The sequence below is a fragment of the Schistocerca nitens genome, chromosome 8, assembly GCF_023898315.1.
Source record: "Schistocerca nitens isolate TAMUIC-IGC-003100 chromosome 8, iqSchNite1.1, whole genome shotgun sequence".
Taxonomy (NCBI): domain Eukaryota; kingdom Metazoa; phylum Arthropoda; class Insecta; order Orthoptera; family Acrididae; genus Schistocerca; species Schistocerca nitens.
The window spans coordinates 65,371,437-65,396,562 of record NC_064621.1 but is presented as its reverse complement, the minus strand read 5'-3'; the positions used below and the strand labels follow the sequence as shown (position 1 = coordinate 65,396,562).

At 38.1% G+C, this 25,126-nt stretch overlaps 1 protein-coding gene across 3 annotated transcripts in view; it reads left to right on the top strand.

Annotated features, from left to right (window-relative positions):
- LOC126198474 (UHRF1-binding protein 1-like) overlaps nt 1-25,126 on the top strand; it is a 458,855-nt gene that overhangs the window by 258,095 nt on the left and 175,634 nt on the right. For all 3 annotated transcript variants that reach the window (XM_049934830.1, XM_049934829.1, XM_049934832.1), the window contains exon 14: nt 7,193-7,391. In XM_049934830.1, the coding sequence (XP_049790787.1) occupies nt 7,193-7,391 (199 nt within the window). The remainder of the gene's footprint in view (nt 1-7,192; nt 7,392-25,126) is intronic.

Here is a 25,126-nt window from a genome sequence, read left to right as displayed (position 1 = left end):
TAACACTATTTTAGTCTTTGATTTCCCACTATTCATATATTCGGTGTAAGAATTTGTAGTGTATTCTGCACAACAGTTATATAAAAATAAGGGATATACCTATTTAGAAGTGGGGTTGTGAAATGACATAATGAACGAAAAATGAAGAGCTTCAGACACCAACTACTCCCAAAGCACTTTCATGTTACTGTCGTGGTTAGTGTAGTTATCATGTCCCCCCCCCTGAGTTAACTACAGTTATAATGCTGTAGATGATATAGTGTGTATCATATACATCTGCGAAGCAGAAAGAGAGAAGTTGAAATTGAAACTGAATGACATGCGAAAACTTGTGGATTTGGAAGTAACAAAAATGACTGTCAACGTCTTAGAGGTAAGGAAAGAATAGACTGCAGCAATAAGAAGTGTAAATTGGCCAGTGCTTACAGGAAGTAAAGAATCAAACAGCATATACAAGATTAATGGAAAGAAAATAAACAAAAAGAGAACACACAGATAAAAATTATAAGATAGACAACCAACAGAAAAAAAAGTTGGGAGTGAACAGTAAGAAGATGAAAAGGAAGGAAGGGAATGCGTGTGGGCATGAGGGGAGAATGTAACAATCATCATGGTGATAACTAGGCTATCAATAAGGCTAAAATGACACAGGAAAAGTCTGGACTGGAACAATCAATCCCTTGTCTCAGAACCTGTTTGGCGTCACTGTACCTGCAATAGTTGTGCCTGCTTCATCATACAGGCAGTTTAGATTCTATACCAGTACTTCGGAGTTTTGCAGATGGGAAGTGACTTCATGATGTGTGCTTGCTTCTCACCAACCAGTCAACTCACATTTCACTCATTTTTTAACTTCTGTTGTTTCTGCTCCACGTTGCTTGTATTGGGGTATTTTACTTTTTAAGTTAGTTGTGTTGTTTCTCAGATTGTCCATTCTTTCCATGGATAGTTCACTTCTCCCATTTGCTTCTTTTATCTCTTTTTCCTCTTGTCTGTGGCTCTGAGCGCTCTCTGTCCTTTGCTTACTTACAATTTCTGTGAGCATAGACTTCCAAAGCTGTTGTCATCCTCAGTAAAACTTTACGATGAAATGTCATACAGAAGTTATGTTGTCTGTTTTGTAGAAGAAGAATGGTTAGCTTTGAGGAATGAAATAGTGAAGGCAGCAGAGGATCAAGTAGGTAAAAAGACAAGGGCTAGTAGAAATCCTTGCGTAACAGAAGAAATATTGAATTTAATTGACGAAAGGAGAAAATACAAAAATGCAGTAAGTGAAGAAGGCAAAAAGGAATACAAACGTCTCAAAAATAAGATCGACAGGAAGTGCAAAATGGCTAAGCAGGGTTGGCTAGAGGACAAATGTAAGGATGTAGAGGCTTATCTCACGAGGGGTAAGATAGATACTGCCTACAGGAAAATTAGAGAGACCTTTGGAGAAAAGAGAACCACTTGTATTAATATCAAGAGCTGAGATAGAAACCCTGTTGTAAGCAAAGAAGGGAAAGCAGAAAGGTAGAAGGAGTATGTAGAGGGTCTGTACAGGGGCGATGTTCTTGAGGACAAAATTATGGAAATGGAAGAGGATGTAGATGAAGATGAAATGGGAGATATGATACTGCATGAAGAGTTTGACAGAGCACTGAAAGACCTGTCGAAACAAGGCCTCGGGAGTAGACAAGATTCCATTAGAACTATTGACAGCCTTGGCAGAGCCAGTCCTGACAAAACTCGTATCATCTGGTGAGCAAGATGTATGAGACAGGCGAAATTCCCTCAGACTTCAAGAAGAATATAATAATTCCAATCCCAAAGAAAGCAGGTGTTGAAAGATGTGAAAATTACCGAACAATCAGTTTAATAAGTAACAGCTGCAAAATACTAATGCGAATTCTTTACAGACGAATGGAAAAACTGGTAGAAGTCAACCTCGGGGAAGATCAGTTTGAATTCCGTAGAAATGTTGGAACACGTGAGGCAATACTGACCCTACGACTTATCTTAGAAGAAAGATTAAGGAAATGCAGACCTACATTTCTAGCATTTGTAGACTTAGAGAAAGCTTTGACAGTGTTGACTGGAATACTCTCTTTCAAATTCTGAAGGTGGCAGGGGTAAAATACAGGGAGCGAAAGGCTATTTACAATTTGTACAGAAAGCAGATGGCAGTTATAAAGAGTAGAGGGGCATGAAAGGGAAGCAGTGGTTGGGAAGGGAGTGAGACAGGGTTGTATATCCCCGATGCTATTCAATCTGTATATTGAGCAAGCAGTAAAGGAAACAAAAGAAAAGTTTGGAGTAGGTATTAAAATCCATGGAGAAGAAATAAAAATTTTGAGGTTCGCCAATGACATTGTAATTCTATCAGAGGCAGCAAGGGACTTGGAAGAGCAGTTGAACGGAATGGACAGTGTCTTGAAAGGAGGGTATAAGATGAACATCAAGAAAAGCAAAACCAGGATAATGGAATGTAGTTGAATTAAGTCGGGTGATGCTGAGGAAATTAGATTAGGAAATGAGACACTTAAAGTAGTAAAGGAGCTTTGCTATTTGGGGAGCAAAATAACTGATGATGGTCGAAGTAGAGAGAATATGAAATGTAGACTGGCAATGGCAAGGAAATCGTTTCTGAAGAAGAGAAATTTGTTAACATCGAGTATTGATTTAAGTGTCAGGAAGTCGTTTCTGAAAGTATTTGTATGGAGTGTAGCCATGTATGGAACTGAAACATGGACGATAAATAGTTTAGACAAGAAGAGAATAGAAGCTTTCGAAATTTGGTGCTACAGAAGAATGCTGAAGATTAGATGAGTAGATCACATAACTAATGAGGAGGTATTGAATAGAATTGGGGAGAAGAGGAGTTTGTGGCACAACTTGACTAGAAGAAGGGATTGGTTGGTAGGACAAGTTCTGAGGCATCAAAGGATCACCAATTTAGTACTGGAAGGCAGTGTGGAGAGTAAAAATTGTAGAGGGAGGCCAAGAGATGAATACACTAAGCAGATTCAGAAGGATGTGGGATTCGGTGGGTACTGGGAGATGAAGAAGCTTGCATAGGATAGAGTAGCATGGAGAGCTGCATCAAACCAGTCTCAGGACTGAAGACCACAACAACAACAACAACAATTTTTTTCTTGTGTATATCAATGACCTTTCATCAGTAACATTACCAGAAGCCAAGTTTGTTTTGTTTGCTGATGATACAAACATTGCAATAAATAGCAAATCAAGAGTAGTCTTAGAATGAGCAGCTAATAAAATATTTGTGGACATTAATCACTGGTTCCTAGCCAACACTGTTCAACATGGGTTCTATTTCTGATATTAAAGTTTGTGCTTCTAGACCATTTTACCATGGGAAATTCAAATATGTAAACAAAATATCGTTGTCAGGGATACTTTTTATGTAACATGTATATATATGTATATTCACAATTTAAGGCATACACAGAGACGTTGTAGAGAAATACGGGTATGTTGCCGTATCCAATAGTGATAGAACGTGATAATTTCTTGTGCAACAGCAGGTGGGAAGAATCAGACATCATTAGGTTATCCCCCGCCACACCTATGTCATTAAGACCACCTGAAACATCTCATTAACTCGAACAACGACAGCCGGTCACTGCCTCGGCAGTAATGCTTCACACCTCCTAGGGGCAGGTGCATCGAGTTTACAACAGTGGTGTTAGCCGCAATTTGTGTCAGTCTTAACGAGTGGGTGTTTTGGCTGACAAGTAACTGTGTGTCATATTTCCAAGCACTGTTGAATCTTTTAGTTCCTGTGTGTAAACTGATTGAGCCTGGTGCTGAAGGTAAAACGACTGCTTGTTTTTACACATCAGCGTTCCTCTAGTTCCCTACTATTAATTTAATACAGGTGTATTACCAGAGTGGTATTTTTAAATTTGCACAAATGCCACGTCGTCGTGTATGTTGATATAAGCCGGACTACTTCTGCTACATCTGTGGGAAGTTCTCTTTTGCCATAAATAGGAAGAAAATTTCTTCAATCATAAAGAAAGCATACAAACATTACTTTGGAGTAGAGGTAGGAGACCAAGATAAAGAATGGGCACCACATTTCTGTTGTGCTACATGTTACTGCAAACTAATTCAGTGGTGGAAAGGTAAAGAGAATGTGGCGTTGTTTGCTGTTCCCAATTGTGTGGAGGGAGCCTAAGGACCATGTTACTGATTGTTATTTCTGTCTAACAAAAATTCAGGGTTTTACAAACAAAAAGTCGAAGAGGCACATTGTTTACCCAGATCTGCCTTCAGCGAGAATGCCAGTGCAGCATTCCGACAACCTTCCAGTACCTTCAAGAGCCCGAGGTCAAATTCCGAGTGACAGTGAAATAAGTAGTACTGAAGAAATCACAGATGATGATTCTTTATATCACTGCACAAGTGAGTCATCGCCACATTTGTTAACACAGGCAGATTTAAATGATTTAGTACGTGATCTAGGACTAAGTAAACAAAAGGCGCAGCTGCTTGGTTCAAGATTACAAGAGTATAATCTACTGCACCAAAGTACCAAAATCAGTGTGTTCAGGCACAGAGAACATGCCTTTATTTCTTATTTTTCAACTGACGAAGCACTGACATTTTGCAAAGACGTTGCTGGCCTGATGAAAGTGCTGAACTTCACTTATATTTCACAGGAGTGGAGACTTTACATAGATGCACCAAAAACAAGTCTGAAGGGTGTTTTGCTCCACAATGGAAATAAAATACCCTCTGTTCTAATAGCTTACGCTAGTTTGACAAAAGATAATTACGAATTCGTACAAAGGAGCTAAATTCATTAAAATACAATGAATACAAATGGAAAATATGTGCAGATTTCGAGGTAATTGCTATGGTACTGGGAATGTAATAAGGCTACACAAAGTATGCCTGTTTTCTTTGCGAGTGAGATAGTCGAGACCGAAATTCTGACTACGTGGAAACGAAATGGCCTAGGCGAAGATGGAAAGTTGGCGAAAAGAATGTACAACGTGAAAGTCTGGTAGCTCCTGAATATATACTACTTCCACCACTTCACATCAAACTTCGCCTGATGAAACAGTTCGTGAAGGCCATGGATCCAACAGGCTGTGGGTTTGCATATCTAGCTACCAAATTCCCCCATCTTTCAGCTGCAAAAATAAAGGAAGATGTATGTGTGGGCCCACAAATCAGGGAGCTGCAGAAAGATGCAAATTTTGAAGCATGTTTAACTGATAAAGAAAACACCGTATGGGACTGTTTCAAGATGGTGTCGGAAAACTTCCTTGGAAGAAGAAGAGCTACTAACTACAAAGCAATGGTGAAGGATATGATCAAAGCATATCAGGATTTGGGGTGCAATATGTCTTGGAAGGTACATATGATGGACTCTCATCTGGACTACTTCACAGAGAGTTGTAGTGACGTATCGGATGAACATGGGGAAAGATTCCATAAAGACATTTCTACCATAGAAAGGCGCTATGAAGGGAAGTGGGTACCTTCTATGTTAGCAGATTATTGCTGGAATATCATTCGAGAGAAGAAAGATTCACAATACAAGAGAAAAAAGCGATGTGCATTACAATGCAGTGGCTCATTGTTTGTCAATTTTCTGTAATTTCTCATGTCAAATAAATGCTTTAATGTGTATACACAAAGGTTACTGTGTTATATGTTAGATCCCACCCTCCATTAATGTGATGAACTTATAACATCATAAAGATGTGCATTTGTTTGTCGAATTTCACCTCACGTTTGCTGCACTATATCAGGAACTGAAAAGAGAAATAAAATTGCGATTACTCATAAACTATCCCTGACAGAAAAAAACCAAAAACAGTTTTCAATTCAGCACTCAAAATACAACTAGGATCACAATATTTTTTATCAGAAATAGAAAAAAAGGTTTTTTTTTGTAGAACAGTGTTCTTTGTCATTAAACTTTGAAAAAACACACTACATGCAGTTCGGAACTTGTAAGGGGTGTCCCACGAGTATATGCCTAACATACGATGACGAGCAGATAGAAGAAGTGGACAGTGTTAAATTCTTGGGATTAAAGCTTGATAATAAATTCAACTGGGAGGAGCACACCACAGAACTGCTGAAGCGTCTTAACAAATCTCTATTTGCAATGCGAATTGTGTCAGACATAGGGGATATAAAAATGGAAAAGCTGGCATACTATGCTTACTTTCATTCCATAATGTCTTATGGGATTATTTTTTGGAGTAATTCATCAAGCCAAACTAAAGTTTTCCGGGCACAAAAATGTGCAGTAAGAGTTATATGTGGTGTGAACTCAAGAACATCCTGCAGAAGCCTGTTTAGGGAACTAGGGATACTAACTACTGCTTCCCACGATATTTATTCCTTAATGAAATTTGTCATTAAAAATATATCACTTTTTCAAACCAACTGCTCAATTCATGAAATCAACACTAGAAATAAGAATAATCTTCACAAGGATTTAAAGTCACTTGATCTTGTACAAAAATGTGTGCATTATTCAGGAACACACATTTGTATTCCATTGATGAATTTCTCAGTAAAACCAACTGATTTGTGTGTGTACATCAATATAACTTCTGCACAATTTCAGTGCAGTAATGCGTTCATTGTGTGTGTGTGTGTGTGTGTGTGTGTGTGTGTGTGTGTGTGTGTGTGTGTGTGTGTGTACAATCTAACTTCTGCACCATTTCAGTGCAGTAATGTGTTCATTGTAAATAAGTATTATAGTAGTTGTATTACACGTTTATTACCTTATAAGTAAATAAAATACTTTTTTATTTTAAATTCAGTGCATTAGTATTTGTAAAATGATTCTTTCATATAGTGTTCATTAAAAAATGACGATCATTCCACTAGCGACCTGTGGAACGGTACATTAGCTTATTTGTTTTAGTTGTAAATATTTGTCATGTATTGTTGTTTTTCTGACATGTACATCCTGGAGGACCTCCTCACTACGGATCAATTGGAATGAAAGTAAATCTAATCTAAGGTTGAAGTATGCCATGTGTGATGCAGTTATTTGCTGCATTGTAGCATTTCTGTATGTTATTTAAAGCATAATACTATTTATGTATGTTATTTAAATCATTAAAATCAACCAAAATTTCTCCAGGTACTCATGGAAGGCATCACAGTGGAATTAAAATAATACTAATAATTTGCTGCCTTTTTTTTGTGTAAGGTATCTTCTCGAAGGACAGCAGACGGAAGGATTAGACACTATGTTTCGTGCTGGAAGTATTTGTGAACTGTGGCAGCCTGGTCTGGAACTTGCAAGTGAGGTGACAGAAGATATAGAAAGAATTGCTCCTGATGGCAGTGTCAGCTCACCTAGTGATGGCCGTTCTCCTGATGACAGTACTGGCAAGCGAAGGGATCTGGTATGTATTTTTCTCGTGAGATGAATCATATAAATCTCTCTTTCATTACATACAGATATAATATTTAGAAATGGAGCTTAGTCATGAAAATTGAGAAATTGCTACAAATCACTATCAAGATTGCTTCACAAATCAGGTTTGTTCTGTTAGTGCAAGAAAGGCCTACTGCCTGCTTAAAATACTGTGTATGCATGTGAAGACACTGTTTATTACCCTGGTTGACACAACACAGAAAGTAGGTGAACTGTCAGATTTTTTTAACTTTCTTTAAGATGCACAAATCTTAGGTAAGAATTGCCGGTTGCTGTCTGTTATTAGGGTTTGAGGAGTTCCCTTGATGCCACTTATTTTGCTGACACTTTAGTGATAACACAGTGGTTGTAGACGTCATCCTGCTGATATACTGAATTTGAGAATTTTACCAGCTGAATTATTCAGGCATGACTCTTGACCCAGCCTCATAGTTGCAGTTCTACTTTCACCTATCTCCTACTTGCAACTTTCATAACATATTGAATTTTTATTGTAGGATGTTCATCAACATAAAGCTACATAGCCAAAAGTAGTGAGTTCACCCAGTCCACTTGCATGAACACCTTTGGCAGATCCTGGTCCTGCCTGCCTTGAGAGTGACTGTGTGGAGATGGTTAACACCCATTGAGAGCAGGACAATGAGGATTAGAGTTAGCAACTGGTGCCTCATTGTAAAGGAAATTTCCTTTCATGTGGGGAACACTGATGGTAGATATCATTGCTGCCATGCTGAATTACTCTAATGATTTGGGGAATATTATTAGCTTATTGAGGAGCAGGGTTGCATGTTGATACATTGTGGGGATGCCATCCAATACCAGTAATATTGGGTGGTTATAATTAAACTTTCTCTATTTAACACATTATAACATGGAAACTGATTACCCTATGAGTACCAAACTTGGTAGCTTTAATGTCCACAGTATGGTGTGCATGATTTCCATGTGTCACAGTGCCACTGTCCAGTTACAATTGTGGCCACCAGGTGCCTTGATCAGTCATTGAGACTCATGGTTTCAAACACTTGACCAGTTGCAGTGCACTTGTTGACATATCAACATGAGCTTGGACAAAAGGAGCAGGGCATTATTGGTGAAGCTCTGTTACCAAAACAACAGTAATGCTGCAGCTCCACTTCGAGAATATCACTGGCTGAAACTATTACAGAAGGGTCCTCTTTCTCTGCCTGCTGTGTGTAGTGTGACGAAGGAGTTTGAAACAACTGGAGAACTGGACGTCACTCCAGGAAGAGACCAGTGACCAGTTGCACTACAGGTGGTTGATGGAATTGCTGTTGCTATGGCAGACAATGCTGCGCGCAATTCCCGATCATCAGGCAGTGCTCGTGCTGTGTCGTGACAGCTGAACATCCCATGGTCCTCTGTATGGAAGGTGCTTCAAACCAATCTCAAATGGTATCCATACAAGATCCATATTGTACAGCAGCTTGCACCACAGGACGCATGACGACATGTTGACTTCACTCTCCACTTTCTCACAAGGATTGAAGTTGATGAGGGCTGGACCTGGACCATCCTATCGACAGACTAAGCTCGTTTTCCTCTGACAGTTGAGGTGAACACACAGAATTGCTGAGTGGGGGATCTTCACCTCCAGTCACTGTGCATGAAGTTCTTCTGTAGGGTGAATGTGTCACTGTATGTTGTAGCTTCATGGCTACGGTCATCATTGGCCCTTCTTTTTTGAACAGGTTGGTGCTCAGGGACCAAAGACATGCAGTGTGAGTAGCCAGCGTTACTGCGATATACTTCGCCAGCATGTCATACGCGCCCCACAGGAGAGAAACGCATTGAACTCGACAGTTTTCATGCAAAATGGAGGTCCACCACACATCGCTCGTGAAGTTCACCTGCTTCTCCAAAACACTTGATTGAATTATCAGCTGATCGTTCCAAATGCATGGCTGGTGCATAACTTCTGTCTGTGTAATTCAGAAAAGCTGGTGGTAGAGGCATGGATCCAAATGGCCTGAGTTGTGAAATGGCAATCAAAATCAAGACTGTTAAGCTCAGTTGCATATTGTGCCACAGGGTGGTCCACTTTGCTCTTTGCCATATCATGGTGGATATCTGGTTGATAGTCATACCAATATAAAAAGCTGTACAGTGATTTCAGATGAGCTGCTATATGACACTGCTGCTTTCACAGGCGGCCTGGCCTCTGATGAGTTAGGATAAGTCTGTGACAGACCTGGAATATGAGGTGATGGGTGGGTGGATTGGGCAGGTCTTGCACTTGGGTCTTCCATAGGGATATGATCCCTGGGTTGGGATTAGGAGTAGCATAGGTATGGACTAGGCTACTGTGGAGTTTGGATGGGCAACAGAACACCACTTTAGGAGGGGTGGGAAGCATCTTGGGTAGGATGCCTTTCATTTCATTTCATGGCATGATGATAGATAATCAAAGTCCTGACAAAGGATGTGGTTCAGTTGTTCCTATCTAAGCTGGTATTGGGTGACAAAGCAGGTGCTCCTTTGTAGCTAGTTTTGGGGCTGCGTGGCCATGTGGCAAGGGAAATTTGTTTGCAGACTAGATCTGTGGAATAGTTCTTGACTGTGGAGGCTTTGGTGAGTCCTTCAGTATACATGACAAGGGACTTCTTGTCACTGAAGATATGCCATCCCAGGGTGGCCAGGCTGTATGGGAGGGATTTTTTTTTTATCGTGGAAAGGATGTCAACTGTCAAAAAGTAGTGGTTTTTTGGTTCATGGGGGCAGTGGTGTGGATGGTCCCATGGACAGGAGGTCACTTTCCAGGATGATGGAATGCGGGGTTGAGGAGGACCAGGTGAAGTGGATCAGAGAGAAGATGTTAAGGCTCTGAATGAGGACAGGATGTCTTGGCCCTGAGTCTAGATCATGAATGTATCGTCAGTGAACCTTAACCAGACAAGGGGTTCAGGGGAAGGTGGGGGTCTAGAAAGGTTTCCTTTGGGTGCCCTATAAACAAGTTTGCATTGGAGGGTACCATGCGAGTGCCCATGACTGTGCCACAGATTTGTTAGGATAAAGTTTGTTAGATGTATGAGAAATGAGGCAGTGTGTTTGGAGCATGTAGTATGTTGGGAGAGGTAGTGTTCTATAGCAGGAAGACCATGGGCATGAGGAATGTTGTTTTATAGGGAAGTGGCGTCAACAGTGATGAGTATAGAGTCAGGAGATAAAGGGGTGGCGATGCTGAAGAGTCAGCGAAGGAAGCGGTTGTTATCTTCGAAGTGGGAGGCTAGATTTAAGATAATTTGGGCTGAAATTCTTTCAGTGGCAGCACAATAACCAGCTATGTAGGATGTCCAGGATTGTTGGATTTGTGGAGTTTTAGGAGCATGGAGATGGTGGGTGTGCAGGGATTCATAGAGGTGAGGAGGGAAATGGATTCAGGGGAGAGGCTTTCTGAAGGGGCTAAGGCTTTAAGCAGGAGCTGGAGGTTATGTTGGACTTCTGAAATGGGATCACTCTGGCAGAGTTTATAGGTGGGGCAGTCAGACAGTTTTCAGAGGTCTTTTGCCATGTAATACCGCGATTCATAATGACAGTGATGGAACCATTGTCTGCAGATAGGATGATTAGCTGAGGATCTAATTTGATGCTGTGAACGGCTATCCATTTTCCTGCTGAAAGATTGGTGTTCTTAGGAAGGGACCTGGGATGGTGAGGGCAAGTTGGAGGTAAGAATTTCCTGAAAGGTGACCAGGGGGTAGTTAGATGGGAGTAGGGAGGGGCAGAGGATCACAGAGTGAACTGGGAGAGGCATGGTTCAGTGTTGTGATTAGTATGGCTTTGGTTGGAGGGATTGGTGCCAAAGAAGTGTTTCCATTGCAGGAATCAGGAGAGGGAGAGCATGTCTTTGATTAGTGAAAGTGGGGCCTTTGGATAGGACTGAAGCTACTGGGAGCTGAGGATGTAATGGGAAGAAGCACTATTTTGATCACTCTTTCAAGGAGCAAATGTTGGAGTCTGCCTTAATATGGGAAGTGCTGTGAGTGGTACAAGTGGGGATGTCCAGTGAAATTTCAGGCCCCCTAGAAACTGCTTGCAAAGTCATGGCACAAGATGACTCATTTGAATTGAGAGTGGAGAACATACACTGACATAAATTCGAGATTTGACAAGTATAACTGAAACAGAAGAGAAAAAAGTCTAAGGACAACTAATGACTACATAATGATACACGTGACAGGGTAGAATGGCACTATTTGCATGGAAAATGTGAAAAATGCTCCAACTTTGGAGTTACAAGCATGTCAAAGAAATTGATTCCAAAACACAAGACAAAATTCACAAGTAAAGAGTAAACAGAACCAGTACTGGAAAATCAGACCACAGGAAAGGAACAGGTGTGACAAGTTGTAGATGAATAAACCAAATGATTTCTGGCAGCAGTGTAAGTGCTACATCTAAGAACAAAAGGGCATGTTTAGAATTTCCCTCTCAGTGGATATAAAATTATTGATCATGATGAAAGAAGACTGCTTCAGCTACCCCAATTTTACATTTTTGTGCAGTCCTGACTTAATGAACCCAATTGAGGAAAGTGCAGAGTCAAAATAGAAACCCCAAAATATGGGCAAAAACACATGTAATTGGCATATATGATTAAAAATTGGAATCATCTCCATAAAATCTGTCTAAGCGAAGGAAATTAAATGTACAACACAATGCTTATACAATAATTTGTGGTAATGAATTTCATCAGTTATTAAAAAATCACAGATGTGTAATACCAAGTAAAAACTCATAAAAAAATTGAAATTGGTATCTGGGTACAAGGTAATTAAGCTATTTTCTGAAATGCTATGACCAAAAATTATACATTCTAAACATTTGTTTTCGTGAGATCATCTTTTGTGTTCATCCAGAAGAAAGCAAACATTGATGAATATGTTGAATTAAACCAAAAACATCGCAGCAACTAAGTGTTTAAACCGTAAGCATAAATGCAGATATCTGCTTAATGAAAAACCTTGTTACCATTTCTGTTATTGTTAAATGCTTTTCTGAAGAGCCGCACTTCATACGGTCACTGCTGTTAAAGTGTTATTTTAGGCTTGATGAGAGAAACAGAGACTTGAAAAAATGAGTTTACTCCCCCAATTGACGTTACAAGCTTATTAGAAGTCGGCTTGGTGAATTTCTGTATGCTGTGTGGAATGTGAATTTGAAAGAAAGCTCAGGTGCTACACCTTTACATCATGCCCTCTATCACTACTGCCAATCTTTATGATGTACAATGTGTTATGTGTGTGTTGCAAAATGTACGGGGTATTTAAAAAGTCTCTCAGCAGTGCCACATGATTGTTAGCCGTGCATGCCGTTTGCCGCAGTGAATATACCAAAATGAAACTCAGTGAAATATAAGTTATTAATTTATTGAATATTCATTTTTACTTACAAATTTTCACATTAAATGTTGAAAGTGTCCTCCCTGTTGTTGAATACACAATTCAATTCATCTAATCATGTTTCCAAACGCAAGGTGTAACATTTCTTCTGTAACAGAAGCAGTGGAAGTGGATATTGCAGTTTTCAATTCATCGATCGATTCTGAATGGTTTGTATAGACAGTTGCTTTCGCTGCACCCCAGAAGAAAAAGTCAGGTGTTGTTAGGTCAGGCGATCATGGAGGCCAAAGTCCCTGTGAAATTATGCGATCACCAAAAACATCAGCATGCAGTGACATTGAAACGCACCATCTTATTGAAAATAATCATTCAATATTTCACTTAACACAAGTTCTCCTTTGAATGGGTACAGAATATCACTGCAATATCATTGTGCGTTTATCACTTTTCGTTGAAAAATGTGGGACCCACAATCCGATGTCTAGAAATTGCAATCCAAACTCCTATTTTCACAGAATGAAGTGGTTCCTTATGAATACGCAATGGATTTACAGTACTCCACATATGAGAATTTTGTGATTTCATGATCCAGGTAAATGAAACCTCGTCTCATCAGTGAAAAACGTTTCATTAAGAATATCCCTTCCATTTTGTTGAACGAAATTTTTTAACCATTGACAATAATGCAGTCTCTTGCCATGATCAGTATTGTTCAGTTCTTGCAAGACTGTCACTTTGTGTGGGAAAAGTTCTAATTTTTTCCTTACAGTTGTGTGGGCCTTTCTGACACTAACATAAATTTCCTGGGCGAGTTTTCTTACTGACTTGTTTGGACTCATGGACATTTTATTGGAAATATAGATAGTTTATCCTCAGATAAAACCCTAGGATGACCACTCCTCGGTGCATCTGTCACTGAACCTGTACTTTGAAATTTGTTAATCTAATCTTGCACAGTATCGTGATCTGGCAGTGTTGTCTCTGGGAAAACTGAATTAAATGATTGACAACCTGAAACTGTGTATTTACTGCCAGCTTGGGACACTTATTTGACTAAAAACACACATTCTTCAATGGTTAGCTTTTTGACAGTGACAAAAACGAAACAAATGAACAAAGAACTAAATTTAAACGTTCACGTCAACATGTAACGGCACACACCAACGATACTACTGAGATAAACGAAACGGTGGAATGATGGGAGAGTCCTTTTGAAGGGAAGTAACCCAGGGAGGCGAACAATCATACGGCACTGCGGAGAGACTTTTTGAACACCCCGTTTATGAGTGTAGTGTATGTATTTGTTACAATTGTATTGTATCAGATTTGAATGCAGAAGTCTTTAAATTACGTTTTCACAAAACCCTTCTTCTGTTTCCCTGTGATCTCTCTGTCGTAGCACATCATCTGCGTGAAAAGTATATTTTCAGCACTTCAAAAAATGTTTTCATTCCTATCTGCATTCCCGTCATTGAAGGGCCACCTCATGTCTCCACACATCCAGTAGGTGAGCTCATTTTACGTGTGTATTCTTCAAGACTCAGTGTTTGAATTTAAAAGGTTGACAGTTGTTATTGTTGCTGAATAGAGTACATCGGAAATACATGTAAAAAGATGAGACTGAGTTGTAAGTGGCACAAAAAAAGGTGATGGCTGGTCTCCTTTATCACATGTTGGCTCAGTCCAGAATGCTTTGTTTTGACTGTCTTATTTTTTTGTTACCACTACAACCTAGCAGTAGTTGTATCATAACTGCGCAGTGAAGCTAAATGTGGCAAATTGTGTTGGCAGCACTAATCAGGATTACGTCAGCATTTTCTCTCACGTCTCCCCTCTCCGTGATGGCCTAAAATATCCCATTAACTCTGCCACCACCTGTAGTGTCAACCATCTGTCTTTTGTGCCATGTATAGCTCGTTCAGTCACATCAAGTGTCAATGGGAAGAAAACGGGATTAAGTTAAGCAAGATGTTGAGAAAGAACTTAGAACCAAGGTAAATCTTACTAGGAAGAAATGTAAAATTGGGGATTTTTTAGCATTGATCTTATGGGTTTTTCACAGAGGCTATGAATTTAGAGTGTAGAATCACGAAAAGTGTAAAATTGGAGGACGTAAAATCAATGTTCCACTGTATTCATTTATGAACCAGTTAGTATCACAGCATTAGAGGCAATCTTCAGGGAAACATCTGCATTTAAAAAAGAGCAAAATATATAAAAGACCTCGCTTTGACTAAAATATACTTGATCTACAACTATGCTTTTGCTGTTTTTTCTCGGAGTTCAGGGCTTTATTGTGAAAAACTTACAAAAAAATTATGATACATAGTATTGCCCATCGCTGGCCACCACATTTGCCTTCTTTCAGATAGCATACAAATCCCGTGGCGGAGGAACTGGGTGTCTTTTGTGGGGATCCATGAATCGATAAAATTTTGCACTTGTTCATATGATTGGAAGTCCTGGTCAGCCATACTGTATACCACTGATTGAGAATGGTGGTAGTCAGAGAGAGAAACATATGGAGAATACAGCGGGAGGGATAGCACTTCTCATTTCAATGTTTCCATGTATATTTTGACGAGTTTTGCGACATGGGGTCAAGCAAAATTACCTTTATGTGTCTATCGCTGTATTGTGGCCATTTGTGTTTCAGTGCTGGGCTCAAATGCATCAATTGCTTTCGATAAAGATGTCTGGTGACTATCTTCGTCTGTTTCAGTAGCTACGAAAACATTCTGTCTTCCACCATCATGCTGGTCTTCAACATCAAAATCACTGTTCTTAATGCATTGAAAACATTCTATGCACGTTCTTCCACTAACAGTTCGCCCACCATTGATCTTCCCCAGCATTTTAAGAGCCACAGTTGTAGATTTCATGTTACAGAAGAAAATTATAACTTCCTGCAAATGGCGAGAAATGGGTACGTAAGTTGACGTACTTAATCGAGAATGACCTTATGATGCAATTACAAATCGACTAATATTTTTATGGCATTATGTTTACAGATGCCTAAGCTTTTTGTATTACACCTATGACCAACCACCTGAACCCCACTAGCCGCTACTGTCATCTATTGCAAAATGGCAGAAGCAAAGTTGTAGCCCTAATAGTTGAACGTTACATGAAACTACGTGGGAAAATTATGTAATCGCATTTATATCATAACATACTTCAAGCAATAACCAATAGATCACCCAACATTCTCTGTCCAATTGTAATAAAAATGTTCAGCAATCAAGAGGTTGGTAGTCACGTTAAATACGACAAAATGCAGGGAACATCATTCTCATAAATTAAGAAAAAAGTGGTGAACCAGATGGATGTAAAAATATGAAACAAATGATATGTGTAAGTGATGAAAACCTACGTTAACCTGGTGAGGGAGAATAAACTCAAAATCAGAGCCTGCATGTATGACAGATAATGAAGGTCAAACTAGATAGAATGCTGCTTACAAAATAGAGATTGTGCTGACATGAGGCATGCAACGACCACCAAGAAAGCAACTGAGTTGAACAGGGGCCTGTAGGGGTAAGAAAAATAAGTGCATGTACTTAAGAACGTACACAACACGAGGCAAAGCAGGAACAGAATCATAAAATGTGGTAGAGAAAGTTGGGTAGCACCTTTACAAGTGATTTTACAAGTGAAAGGTAGATGAACCTAAGGTACAATCGCCTGACTTTATTTATTTATTTACACATCTAGTTCAATAGGACCAAATTGAGGACAAATCTCCAAGATCGTGGAAAGTGTTGGTACGTTAAATTACAACATAAAAGTAATAACAGATAAAATAAAATGTTATGAACCCAAAAAGAGACAAGCCATAAGCTTATGTAAATGCAATCAACAATATAACACAGAGATCAGCTTAATTTTTCAAGAACTCCTTGACAGAATAGAAGGAGTGACCCATGAGGAAACTTTTCAGCTCTGATTTGAAAGCGCGTGGATTACTGCTAAGATCTTCGAATTCTTGTGGTAGCTTATTGAAAATGGATGCAGCTATATACCATACACCTTTCTGCACAAGAGTCAAGGAAGTGCGATCCATATTCAGATTTGATTTCTGCCTAGTATTAACTGAGTGAAAGCTTCTAATTCTTGAGAATAAGCTAATACTATTAACAAGAAATGACAGTAAAGAACATATACAGTATATTGAGAGGCCAATGTGAACAGGGGTCGACAAGAGGTTCGCGAACTTATACCATTTACTGCCCGGACTGCCCGTTTCTGAGCCAAAAATATCCTTTTATAATGGGAGAAGTTAACCCAAAATATAATACCATATGACATAAAGAAATGAAAATAAGCAAAGTAGACTACTTTTCATGTCAAACGATCACTTGCTTCAGAAACCGTTCGAATAGTAAAAATGGCAGCATTAAGTCTTTGAACCGGATCCTGAATGTAGACTTTCTGCAGCAGTTTGCTATCTATCTGAACACCTAGAAATTTGAACTGTTTAGTTTCACGAATCATATACCCATTCTGTGAAATTAAAATGTCAGGTTTTGTCGCATTGTGTGTTAAAAACTGCAATAGCTGAGTCTTACTATGATTTAGCATTAATTTATTTCCTACAAGCGATGAAATTATGAACTGCACTATTTGAAACAATGCCAATGTTGCACACAACATACTGCACTACCAAGCTAGTGTCATCAGCAAACAGAAATATTTTAGAATCTCCTGTAATACTAGAGAGAATATCATTTATACAAATGAGGAATAGGAGTGGCCCAAGCACTGATCCTTCCCCCCCCCCCCCCCCACCGCCCCCTCCCCCACCCACCATTTGATCATGCCCCACTCAGACCCGACATCATAGCCATTGGGTCATTCCATATCAAATCACCCAATAAAAAATAAATTTTACACCCACCTCCTGAGATTTTCATGAAATTTGGCTCAAATGGTTCTAATACCATCCTGACAACACCTGCAATTTTTTTTGCTGTATCTCTTACAGTTTTTTTTATAAATTTTTAAAGTTTTTATGTTTTGCGTTTTCTGAACCTTCGGAAATGGTCAATTTAATTTGTATTCAAAACTTTAAATTTGCTTATCTTAAAAACTCTTTTAGATAACATCATGAATTTTTGCAGCAAGTTTATTTATTATACATATTTGAAGATAAAAATGATGCTATTAAAATATATTAATATTTTCTATGAAAAAAAATATATATGTATTTTTTTTTTTTTTTTTTTTTTTTTACAGATGTTTTGTTTTATAAGAATTGCAATATCTAGAGTCTCAGACCTGATAGAATGCTCAAATTTGTTTTAATTTACTCTTAAACATATAGGCTATTTGATAAAATAAAAATAATGATGGCTTTTTAACATGTTTATTAATTATAGTAGATTACATTAGAATTATGTACAAAGATACTTACGACACTTATGTATAACCCAACTGATTGCTTGAAACATTGAATTTTTTGAGTAATTTTGTCTTTTTAATAAACATTAATGCTGATTCGAACTGTTTTTCCACTTCATCCAAGAGCTTTCAGTTCTTTTGATACAGTCTTTTTTGAAGTAATACATTCTCCCAGTGCCGCTTGATTGAGGTGCGTCTACTACACAGACTATGTGCTCAAAAGGCACTATGCAGGAATCTTCTCTTTCAGGCCAATAAAATGATGCAGCAGGTCCTGAAGGATGTAGAAATAGAATTTCTGCATCTTCTTCATCATTGAATATTGTTTTTACCAGTCCAAAGTACCAGTTACCATCATAATTTGCAGCCACATAGCTATTTATGGATGGTTCAACACGAACCCAATCAGAAGAAGAATGGAAAGAAAAGACTAAGGAGGGTTTTACACTATCTGTAGTCCTTCTAATTTCAAGGTTGTTTGTTGGAAGTGGTTTGAAGTTATGAAAACTTCTTGTTCCAGGAATGGTTCGGGTTGCTGAAAAACGTTTTTCTAGTTTTAACTGTAGCAAATCAGCTTCTTTTTTGTCAATAAAGTGAAAATGAATGTTCTCAATATTTTTTTCACAAAACTTATACACATCGATTGCTGTCATTATTTGTTCTTTGTCTGAAAGCTGTAGACTGGCTTTCCTTAAAATTCTTTTAATAGTTCCTCCTAGGCCATCCAAATTGACTTCCCATGACTTGTTGCAAAAAAAGAGTGTTGGGCCTTCAAATTAGTCTCTCAAGTGTTCAGTCAAATTTTTAAAACTGTTTCTATTTTTGTACTGCCCATCACAACCATCTGTAAAGTAGTGAACTGAGTCAATGTCAGTATGATGTAATGACAGCGACTTTGTAATTTCTTTTTGCACAAAGTTAACAAAACCAGTGTCATGTTCTTCGTCATCACTAATAAAACAGTGGTTGGAAACAAAAACATTGTTTTCCTCATTTCTTAGAAAAACTCCAACTTGGTGTGGAGTACAACCACCTCTATTCCAGTGGTAACTTTGGATCTCATTTTGTATAACAAAGGAATAATTTTCACTGAAATCCATCACAATAATTGCTGTTTTGGGTGGTGGGTCTTCTTTCAATCTTTTAAAGGCTGCTGATTGGGATTTTGCTATAAACAAGTTCGGGGTGAGCTTTTCCAATGACCTAACCAATAAAGAAATGTAGTCTTCAACACTGATAGACTGTTTGATCATTTCTGCCCTGTCTGTGTTAACCCACTGACTGATTACAATTTCTTCTTCTAAATCATAATATTCACTTAGTTTTTCAGTTAAGCACTCTGTTAGTGCAGTATTTGCAGGACAGCTGTTGCAATGATGTAGCATGCAGTTTTGGTTTTCTGTGTTGCACACAAGCATCTTAATTAGGTCTTTATAAGATTCTTAAATTTTCACAGCATCCAGTAATAGTTTAACATTCTGGTGGATACTGCATACACATACAGTGTGTGTGCCTGCAGCGCCAGCAAGGATACACCATTTAGGTCTCAAGAAACAAAATTTTGAAAATCCTACTTCTACCTCAGGATTCTCCTATTTGAAATAATAATAGAGTTCTCTCAAGTTACACAAAATGAGTCTTTTTTGCATGTACACATTTTCTTCAACACTTACTTTGTCTTTCGTTCCAGGTAGCACTCTGGAACTTTCATCCTTTTCATAAAAATCTGTTACAAGTCTTACTGTATTTTCAGAAAGAGTTTTACCTTTTTTTGGACCAGGAGTTTCCAAAATACCCTTTTCAGATTTTAGCTTTCTAGCTTGTCGCACCATGTACTCACTTACATTAAATTCTTTCATCACGTTATTTCGACTCCAAGAATCTGGAGCCAAGGTCAGAATCTGGATTTTTCTAGACCTCCCAACAGATGAAATCTCTTTCATAAGAGAAATCATTACATCAAAATCCTTTGCTTTCTCAACCACACTTTTATCTTCTTCGTCATCATCAGAACTTGGTGCATCATATTTTAATGCTTTTGAAACCGCCTTTTTTGCAGTCTTTTCAATACTGCTAACCTTCCTTTTAAAATAAGACCCTTTACTTTGTTCTGACAAGCCATGAATCTTTATCGGTGTTAACCTAAATAATCAAGAGCAATGTTTGTTTGTACGAGGGATTCATTTCTGGATTCCAATGATTCTAATTCAACCATGACTTCATCATCTGTTTCACTTTCATTGACTTCAACTCTTAATTTTTCCTCACAAAAGTTACGGCATGTTGAGCAAAGCTTTTGTCCGGGTTTTATGCTAATATTTTTTGTCAGTAATTGTTTAGAAAGATCCAAGCCTACACTTCTCAACGATTTTTTGATGGGCTTTTTGTGTTTTTTAGTGGGTCTACACATGTTGTTTGATACTTTTCAAAAACATTTAAAAAGTAGTAGCTGTGGTGTGAACGTATGTTCTTAAATTCACACAGATTAATTCCAGATCGTAAGTGGATCAAATCTTTTTCTTCCTCACTCAATTCTGATACCGGTTGTAACTTTTTTGAAGGTGTGTAGGTTGTTTGGAAACAGTCAGATTTTTGAAATGACGCTACACTACAGGTTTGAATATCTGACATACTGATTTCACTTTTGGTCTGATTACTGTTCTGGTTACTTTTATAAGATATTGGAAAAGAATCTCTGTAAACTAAGTAACAGTACTTACTGAGAGTTCGAATAAACTTAATAAAATACTATCCAAGCACTATTTAACACTGTAATAATTTTTTACTTCAAAACACAGGAGTAACAAAACAAAATCCAAGTGTACATTGCTACTCCAAGAAGACAAAAACTTATTTTCGGTGTCTAAGTCACTTGGTATTTTTTGTTTTTAAAATATAATTAATATTATTTTAAAAATTAGATAACTATTAAACAGGTTAAAAAGCCAACATAATTTTTCTTTTATCTAATAGCCTATACAATTAAGAGTATTTTAAAACAAATTTGAGCTTTCTATCAGGTCTGAGACTCTAGATATTGCAGTTTTTGTAAAACTAAACATCCGTTAGCTAAAAAAAAATAAAAAACTTGTAAATTTTTTTTCATTTCGAAGATTTTAATATATCTGTATGGTATTTTCTTTTTACATTTAGATATAATACACAAACTTATTCCAAAATTTCATACTGATATCTTGAGTATTCTTTAATATACAAATTTTTTTAGTTGTGAGGACACGTTAAGTTACAATTTCCGACTGCTGAAACAACGCCAAATCTAAAAACTTTAAAAATTTATTAAAAAAAACTATAAGAGATAGAGCAAAAAAATTTTACAAGTGCTTTCAGGATGATAAAAGAAGTAATTGTACCAAGTTTCATCAAAATCTGACATGGTTGGTGTCAAGGCCTGGGTGACTTGACATGGAATGACCCCATTCTCAACACTGTGAACACCTTTTGCTGTCTGTTGTTGAAGTAAGAGGTGAACCAATTGTGAGTTATACCCGTATTCCATGTATTCCATAATGGTCCAACTTCTGGAGAAATATTTTGTGATCAACACAATCAAATGCCTTAGTTAAATAAAAAAAGATGCCTAGCATTCGAAACCTTTTGTTTGATCCATCCAGTACCTCACAGAGAAAAGAGAATATAACATTTTATGTTGTTAAACCACTTCTAAAACTGAACTGTATATTTGACAGCAAATTATGTGAAATAAAAAAAAGATCAATGATTCTTACATACACAGCCTTTTCAATAACTTTAGCAAACAGTGATTGCATAGAAATAGGCCTAAAATCGTCTACATTATCTGTTTCTCCCTTTTCATAAAACGGCTTTACTATTGAATACTTTAATCGTTCAGGAAACTGACCATTCTTAAAGGGAAAATTACAAATATGCCTATGTAGAGGGCTAACATGTGCAGCACAGTATTTTAATTTTCTGCTAAGCACTCCATCATATCCATGAGAGTCCTTAGTCTTCAGTGATTTAATTATTGACTCAATCTCCCTCTTGTCAGTATCACAGTGGAGTATTTCAGACATCTATTTCGAAAAGACATTTTCCAAGAGAGTTATAGGATTCCCTGTAGAAACTAAGTTTTTATTTAATTCACCAGAAATGCTCAGAAAATGAGTGTTAAATACTGTACATCTATCTCACGTATCAGTAACAGAAATATTTTTACTACGAACTGACTTTATATCATCAACCTTGTGTTGCTGACCAGACACTTCCTTCGCAACTGACCATATGGTTTTAATTTTATCCTGTGACTTAGCTATTCTAATTGTGTACCACATAATCTTTGCCTTCCTAATAACATTTTTAAGCACCTTACAATACTATTTGTAATGTATTTGAAATGTATTTGTAATGTGGCCTGATTGTAACTACTTCCAACATTTTGATATAATTCCTACTTTGTTTTATGTGATATCCTTATCCCACTAACCAGCCACCCATTCTGCCTTTTATGCTAGGACCCTGTTTACAATGTTCTAATGGAAAGCAACTTTCAAAGTGTATGAGAAATGTGGTAAGGAAAGCGATATATTTGTCATCTATGGTATCAGCACTATAAACTTCCTGCCACTCTTGTTCCTTAATGAGGTTTAAAAAAACTCTCTATTGCCATTAGATTAGCTTTTCTACGTAGTTTGTAATTATATATAACATTTGTTTGAGTACAAAAACCTTTTAGTATCAAAATTTATGCATCATGGTCTGAAAGGCAATTCATGCTCTTACTAACAGAATGCCCATCTAGCAATAAAGAATGAATAAAAATATTGTCTGTGGCTGTGCTACTGTTCACCTGGTTGGAAAAAACACAGTTTGCATCAGATCATATGAATTTAGGAGATCTTCCAACATCCTTTTTCTTACACAATTACATACAACATTAATACTGAAGTCACCACATATAACTAGTTTTTAGTACTTCCTATGAAGTGAACCAAGAACCCCCTCTAGCTTGAGCAGAAATGCTCTGAAGTCAGAGTTACGGGACCTATAAACTTTGCAAGTTTAATTGTGCCAAATTCAACTGCCCCTGCACAACGCCCAAATACCTGTTTAGTGTAATGCCGTGATATGTCTATGGACTCAAATGGAATACTGTTTTTTACATACATGGCCACTCCCCCACTCCACAAATGGAATACTGATTTTTACATACATGGCCACTCCCCCACTTTGCAAAGAACTCCTTGTAAAACAGCCAGATAATCTGTATCCTGGTAAAGGAAGCCTCTGAATTGTCAAATTAAAAAATGGTGCTCCAGTATACCAATAATCTATGAGCAGTTCACTAACTTTATCTCTAATACCTCTTATATTTGGATGAAATATGCTAACTCCTTCACTTCTTGGAGGCTGGACCTCCTCTGAAGGTGATTCCTTTGTTAGAGGGACTTCCTTTAAGCAGCGATACCTGTCATCTGACTTCAGTCTAAACAAGGTGCAGCTCTAACACCAACTACAACAGGAATTTTCCATGAGTGATCCCACCACTGCCCACTACACTGTCACCTATAAGCTTTGCCTCCCCTTCCCATACCTATTGACGAGCAGGTCATGCCTAGTGAAAGCAGTTCTATTGATAAACTCACCTTGCACCGCTGCTATGTGAGCCATGTCCTTCGTCATCAGTGCCTTCTCCAGACCCAAGTTAACATGCCTACCAGTAGCATTAAGATGAGGCCAATCATGACACTGAAACAGTTGCACAAAGTGCGCATTAGTGCCTCAGTTTGAGTAGCTATCTTTACTGAGTCACCACCTACATCATCTCTATCAAGACTATTCCCTGCTCCACCCACAATCACTACTACCTGATCCTCTTTTGTAAAATTCCTACATAACTCTCTTCTATTAACAGTCATCTGAGCCAACCCTGCACTAGGCTTCACAATACTGGCAACCTGGTACTCACTCCCTCACTTCCTGCAACTGCTGGCTCACACCTCTGCCATGCAGACTACCTAGCAGCAGGACCTTCTTCTTTCTGTTAGAATTTGCAACTGACCTTATGCTCCCTAACTGCTGAGGACTGCTGCATGTTTCCTACACCTACACCTACAGCTACAAGAGACTCCTATCCACTCAATTGTGACAGTTGGTCAAATGTATTGGTTGTACGCAAAGTACAACTGTCTCACTATCTCCTCCTCCTAGCTGCCTACTTACCAACTGCCAGTTCCCACTCCCCAGCACCCATCGCACTTCTCAACCTACCTAGTTCCTCCTCTGCATCTTGTAATTGCACCTGAAGGGCGCAGATCTTGCTCTTCTGCTCCTCTGTCAACTTATTCCTGCTACAAATTCTGCATTTCCAGGAGAGGATCTCTCTAGAATGCCCACTGCATTCCCCCCAATGAAAATACTTTGAAAAAATCTCACACTGTAACCCACTACTCACAAACCTATGACAAAGCCCACACTTCTCACTCATGGTGAAATTTTAACAGGAACTGAAAAACCTAAATGTCTATGTTACCTAAGTTCAGTTAAACAGTAGAACTATTTAAAGAACTAACAATAGTAATCATGAGTTTCACTCTCTACCAAGAAAGCAACTACTTTTGTTAATACTACTAAACCACAGCTATTACCTATACCACAAAAAGTTCACACAATTTCTTATCTGAAACCAAAATTTCAAGTGACCACTGGAACACTCAGTGAAATTAAACACCGTGAATGAAAGTTTTACTGTAATATTTCACTGCAAACAAAAAGAAACATCAGCTGGAAACTACCGTACTAAATTTAATAAATGATTTCAACAGACAAACAATGCTAAAAAAAATGGTGGGCAAAAATATCCGAAAATTTATTAATCATTATTTTGCCAGAAACAGCACAAGACACCATTGAAAACTACTAAATTTAGTAACTGAATAACAGTGCTCAAAGCTCACCCTGA